Here is a 6666-nt window from a genome sequence, read left to right on the forward strand (position 1 = left end):
TTATATAAACAAATACAGCAGTCGGATCACTGGGGTTTCTTCCCAGTCGTCAAGTGTGAAATTGAACAAGTAAAATGTTTTCTGCTTATTTTTGATCCGTTGTAAATAAAAAAAAAACCCAAACATGAGGATAAATTTACATAATAACCACATAGCACGAGGAGCTGACATCAAAAATCCACACCTTTTGCTTTTCCAGACGAAGGCCTGTGGGACATCCTGATCAAGGACATCCCCAAGGAAGTGACGTCGCACACGTTCAATATGGACATTCTGAAGCAGGGCGTCAGTTATGACTTCCGTGTCATCGGCGTGAACGACTACGGTTACGGCGCGCCGAGCCTTCCCACTCCTTCCATATCTGGTGAGTGCCCATTTTATAATAATAATAATGATAATAATAATAATAATAATAATAATATTGATGGTCTTCTTCTTTCCTTTCGGCTTATTGATGGTAATAATAATAATATTGATGGCAATAGTGATGATAATAATAATAATAATAATAATAATAATATTGATGGCAATAGTGATGATAATAATAATACTAATAATAATAATAATAATAATAATAATAATAATAATAATAAATTGATGGATAGATGGATCAATAAATAAATACATGGATATAAATAAATACATAAATAAATAAATAAATAAATAAATACATGCATAAATACATGCATAAATACATACATCAATACAAAAATACATTGAGGGATAAATAAATACATAAATGAATACATAAATGCATAAATAAGTCGGTGGATATGTGGTAAATAAATTACACAAATAAATACAGTACATAAATCCATACATAAATACACACATACATAAATAAATAAATTTGACAAACAAATAATTAATAAATGGATGGTTAAATAAATAAATAAATAAATAAATAAATAAATAAATAAAAAATAAATGGATAGATTACAAAAATAAAATAAATACATACATTAATTGATTAAAAATATAAAAATAAATAAACATATATTGAAGGAACTGTCCATTGTCCTGATTGACACACAAATTTGACCTCACGTCTCATTCAATTTTGACACCAGCCCAAAAAGTGTCCCCCTTCTACGAGGAGTGGTGGTTCCTAGTGGTGGTTGCCCTTGTGGGGCTCATCTTCATCCTCCTGCTGGTCTTCATCCTCATCATCCGTGGGCAGAGCAAGAAATATGCCAAAAAGTCAGAATCAGGTGAGGCCCACCCACATGGTAACCATGTTGCTTTATGACTTTTTTTTTTTACAACGCCCTCCAGAGAAGAATGCCACATGCCCTCGTAAATCATGTCTTGATTTCAGGAGCTTTAAACTTTTCCATAAATCCATCCCAAAACAGATGTTGGTGATGAAATGTCGCCGGGTCAAGTCAAAACGTGTCCTTTGACGTTGTTTTGCACTTCTAAGGCGGCTTGGCTATACGTCGAGGGCGTGTTGCCCCACAAAGGGTCACTTATCTATTTGATTGACAGTGGAAAACACCATCTCTCCTGACACACGATGCTGTGTCAAGCTTTGGTGTGTTTTTTTTGTTCTTCACAAACATAGTTGTGTGTAACCTGGCAGTTGACCTTAAGTGACCCCGGAGGCCCCGCTCGCCAAGAATGTTTTCAACTTCTAACGCAGTAGTAGGCAAACTTTTGTGCACCGGGGTCACATTTTATTTTTAGGCGGACAGGCTGGGCTTGTCATTCATTTTAAAAATAGTTTTATTGACTACAATTGTATTTTGCTGACAGTAACGCAATTGACCAATTGTTTCATTAGATGGAAGATAAAAAAAAATATGCATTTTAAATTAAGCGACTTTAAGAACAAAAACAAACTGTAACATAAATCTAACGTATTACAGAATGGAGAGACTAACTCTAACGGTCTTGTCCCACTCGGGCCTGTGGTCACACAGTGTCTCTGTACGTGTGCGCAGGTAACAACGCAAACTGCAACGCGCTGACGCACGGCGACATGGTGAGCCTGGACGAGGGTCGATTCCCCGCCCTGGAGTTGAACAACCGCAGGCTATCCGTCAAGAACTCCTTCTGCCGGAAAAACGGCGTATACACCAGGTTTGCCCGATGAAATGGTGCTTGTAAATCCCCCGATGAGTCCGGATTAAAGCCGCTTCTTGATCTCGGTTGTCGGAATACCAAAGACCCTCACGCGCGGCCTGCTGCCTCATCTGCCGGATACCAATTCAAACAAGCCTCTTAATCCGACCGTAGTCCGGCTAATTCCGAGACGTGTGGGACAGGCGGCGGTGTTTACGTCTGATTTTCGTCTGATTAGTGCGGGTTCAAACGCAGAGTTAAGTTCACTTTGTATTTGAACTTGGTTTGTCCATGTTTGCACACATCTTAGTTTCATACTTAATAAGTGCAATACACGAAGATGGACATGAAACATGAGGATGGTTTGATGGATGGATGAGTTTCAAGGCAAAATATGTGCATGTGTGGAGTGGGGGCGGGGTTGTTTATTTGCTTAAAATGTATGTGTGTGTGTGTGCGTGCGTTCGTTCGTTCGTTTGTGTGTGTTTGTTTGTATACGTATTTGTTGTTCATTTTTCAATACAGGTAGAAACAGATGCACAGCCAGAGTTAAAAATTTAATTTTGTAAAACAAGAAAATCTTTGCAGGGTGGGAGATTTTATTTTTAGTTTTGTTTTGTCTTGTCTTGTTTAATTTTAGTTTGTTTGTTTGTTTGTTTATTTATTGTGCATTTTTAAATGCAGGTAGAAACAGATGCACAACCAGAGTAAAAAAAAGACACTAGACACAAATCTTTGCATAGTTGGAGATGTTTTTAATTTATGTATGTATGTCTATTTATTTATTTTTTTGTTTGTTTATTTGTATATTTTTAATTTAATTTAATTTGATTTAATCTAATTTAATCAAATTTAATATAATTGAATCAAATTAAATTTAATTTAATCAAATTTAATTTACTTTTTATTTATTTAACCTGCAGCAGCTCCACGTGCAGCCGGTACTTTGTTTAGCAGGACCACCAAATGGGCATGAAGGATCTTTTTGTAAAAAGTCTCACATTCGCTCGACTTTTTAGTTAACGTGTGAGGTTCTTAACAGTAATAGATCATGTTTTGCATTCTAGAAATGCAGGCTTGAACAAAGTGCGATAACAAAAAAAATATTGATTGCAGAAAAGCACACTGACAGACATCCGAAATCTGATTGGTTGAACTGCAAATGATGTTCAAGTTTTAAAATGAGAACATATACAGTAAATGTGTTTTATTTTTCCAGGTCTCCTCCCAGGCCAAGTCCAGGCAGTCTCAACTACTCCGATGAAGACGTGAGCACAAAGTACAACGACTTAATCCCAGTGGAGAGCAGCAGCCTGACGGAGAAACCGTCCGAAATCTCCGACTCGCAGGTAATCTAGCAACACACAGTTTTTTTAATTTTTTTTTTTTTTTATTTTATTTTAACTAGATTCGTGTCTTTCATAATGTCCGTGTGCGCACTCCACTCCGCATGGTCAGCTCACAACGTGTCCACACAATTTCCGACTACAAAAATATGAATTGATTTCAATTCAAACTACCCGCCTTCATGGTTATTCTTCCTCAACAGCGGTTGCCATTTTCCGCCTTTTTTCCATCTGCTCAGCCATTTTTTTTCAGAGGCAACCTGCATCTCCTGTTTTCTCTTTTCCCATTTCCCACTGCCATGTGTGTCTCTAGGGTTGTTTTGGAACGGATGTCTACCATGCATATGTGTTTTTCATTATGTCAGCCCGGCTCACCTCGCTCTTTTTTTTAATGTTGATTTATTTTTTTGTGCCTGTCCAGCAAAAAAAGAGTCAAGGTGGAAGAATTGCTGTTGTTTTGGAAAACCTATAATTAATATCATTCTCAAATTTGTCTGTCGACTAAACATTCCTGGTATGAACACTCCCTCTTTGCCAAAAATCCTCTCAAGTCCCCTTTGAACGCCTCCGACCCCTCAATAGGCCTCTAAAACACACACACATACAAAATAGATCGGCTCAGAAAAGAACTTTCACCACTCGATAATGTTCCTTTAATCTACCACCTGGCTGACATTATTGCCCCCCCCCCCCCCCCCAAAAAAAAAAAGTGCTCCCTGCATCTAAAATCTCCGGAATGGAAACAGAAAATGTCCCCTGCACTGTTCTCTGTTGTCTTTTGAATCCTGTTTCTTCCTATGTGTTTTTTTGCCTTCGCCGCGGAGCAAATAGCGATGATCTCACTTCTGAGTCACAAACAATAGATCATGCAAAGAAACCCTTTTAATGGAAAATGTCACATTTGTGCAGAGTTTAACTCATTCACTGCCATTCAAAAAATGTTAAAATATTACATAGAGCGCCATTCCCGAATTTGGGTCTTGTTTTTTTCATGCTTGGGTGCTGATAAAGCCCTGGTTATGGCCTCTGGCAATGTATTTTTTTCCTTTCCAGAAGGAGGCAGCATTTCCCTTTTTTACATTTTAGCGCTTTGTTCTAGCTTCAGTTGTTGTTAAAGCACTATATTATGTATTGCATTGTATATTGGACAGCTCCCCTCATTTCAAACTCACATAACCCTGAATGCAAGTAATTTAGGAATTAACTTTTTTTCTGATGAAAGAAGAGAGCCTAAGGTTTTTTTTACACTGCATTGAATGTTTGCATAGTCCTAAAACTCAATATTCTGTGGGTCCTGGAATTCGAGTGACAATGACAAAAACCCTGGCACTGGAGTAGTCACATTTTTTCCACGTGTCTTGCAGTGAATTGTTCTGTCCCCCTCATTTGAATAATCAGTCATTACACTCCTGCTCCGAGTGGGAAAAAAATGATTTGGCTTCTGTGGGGGGCCCCCTGCTGTGTTCACTAAGCACATATGATGACAACCCCCGACTTGGTCTTGTATAATCCATAACTCGGCAAGACAAAGGACTGACCCACTCTGGGTCATTTGGGGATGAGATGTAATGGGGGAGGTGCTGGTTGCCAGATCAGGCTGCTCTGACTGCAGTCCGATTGTTGATTACTGAGAAAGTTAGATTTCAAATTTGCATAATAGCAAAAAATATATATCAACGTCTTCCACAAAATTTCCCGGATATCCAAAATGTCCTCTTTTCATGCAAAGAAAAACAACTTTGTTTGTCACTTGACATTGACAAAGACGATTGATGCCTCGCACTTGTTTTCTTGGGCGCTTGCAATTACCCACTAACAAGCTGAGCGAGGAGGCGTTTCACGGTCATCGCGACACCGCGGGATGTCGAATCTATATCAGAGACTCCCAATCCAGCCCCCGCATACTTAGAAAGTTGCGCGTAGTCCCACGTTCAATTTGTTCTCGTGTCTTGAAGTGGCTTTCGTGAGCTGCTAACGGCAATCACATTGCACGCTCGTGCATACCTTGACGTAAATTTGGGGACTTTTAGATCAACCGCAACACGGGTTGCCAGCTCAGCCAAAAATCACAAAATAAAATGGTTTAATAGCATTAAGCCGGTCGAGAATAACGTTTGCATAAGGAGCCACATGCTGCTTCACCAAGTCATTAAATAAATGGATGTTTAAATTAAGGGCTAGTTGTCGGTTAACAAACAAGAGAAGTTATAATAATACATTTCATTCATAAGCACCTTTTCAAAACTCTCAAGGTCACTTTACACTCACAGGATAAGTTTTACACTCAACCCGGTAGTAACTCAAATAGATAGAAAGATAGCTAGATAGCTAATAGAGTTAGTGGATGTCTGTGTTCTTCTCTTAACTCATTCATTGCCATTCACTAATTTATTTAGGAATTGAAACTATGACGTACAGCGCCATTCCCAAATTTACCCGGGTTTTTTTTCTTGTTTGGGTGCCGATAAAGCACTGATCAGACGTCTGGCAATGTTTTCCCCTTCCACAATTCCCCTTTTTTCCATGTTAGCGCTTTGTTCCATCTTTAGCTCTTGATAAAGCGCTATATAAACCAATATGTATGAATTGCATTGTATTTTGGACAGCCGCCCTCATTTCAAGCTCATATAACTCCAAACCGATATAATTTAGGAATTAACTCGTTTTTCTGATGAAAGAAGAGTTTTGAAGGTTTCATACGCTGCAATGAATGTTTATGTAATCCTACAACTCAATATTCTATGGGTCCTGGAATTTGACTGACTATGACGAAAACCCTGGCACTGGAGTGGACACGTTTCTACCAACTGTTAGGTTAAAATATTACAAGCTAATATTAGCATTAACAGTGACCTTTCATCGTTTAATTTGGACTGGAATTAAATATGTATAAATGTATCTATTTCCTTCACTATCTACTTAGCTAGCTATTAGCTATCCATTAGCTAGCTAGTTAGCATTCTATCTATTTGAGTTGCTTCCGGGTTGAGTGAACGCCACCAGCAGCTGCTCACCCACAGAAAAACATACACCGTGACTGTAAATTGACCTTGAGGGTTTTGAAAGGCGCTTATAAGTGAAATGTATTATTGGTGGGGTTTTTTTTTGTACATGTCCAGCAGTGAAAGAGTTAATATGGTGATGTGCTGTTTAAAAAAAAGGCGAAGGAGAAGAAAAATCATGTTCTGTTCACCCGTAGGAGGCGCTGGTGTTTTCATACGGAACAGGTGGTCTTCATACACTCCCAGTGCATTTG

The 6666-nt window shown here is 38.5% G+C and overlaps 1 protein-coding gene across 4 annotated transcripts in view; it reads left to right on the plus strand.

Moving 5' to 3' along the window:
- sdk2b (sidekick cell adhesion molecule 2b) overlaps window positions 1–6666 on the plus strand; it is a 162557-nt gene that overhangs the window by 152615 nt on the left and 3276 nt on the right. Inside the window, exons 41-45 of one of the 4 annotated variants that reach the window (XM_089016246.1) lie at window positions 200–364; window positions 1071–1211; window positions 1923–2082; window positions 3284–3413; window positions 6610–6666. In XM_089016246.1, the coding sequence (XP_088872372.1) occupies window positions 200–364; window positions 1071–1211; window positions 1923–2082; window positions 3284–3413; window positions 6610–6666 (653 nt within the window). The remainder of the gene's footprint in view (window positions 1–199; window positions 365–1070; window positions 1212–1922; window positions 2083–3283; window positions 3414–6609) is intronic. The other 3 variants (XM_089016247.1, XM_089016248.1, XM_089016249.1) reach the window with 3 other exon arrangements.

This window comes from Hippocampus bargibanti, linkage group LG15 (genome assembly GCF_051943395.1).
Source record: "Hippocampus bargibanti isolate YZ-2025 linkage group LG15, ASM5194339v1, whole genome shotgun sequence".
NCBI lineage: Eukaryota > Metazoa > Chordata > Actinopteri > Syngnathiformes > Syngnathidae > Hippocampus > Hippocampus bargibanti.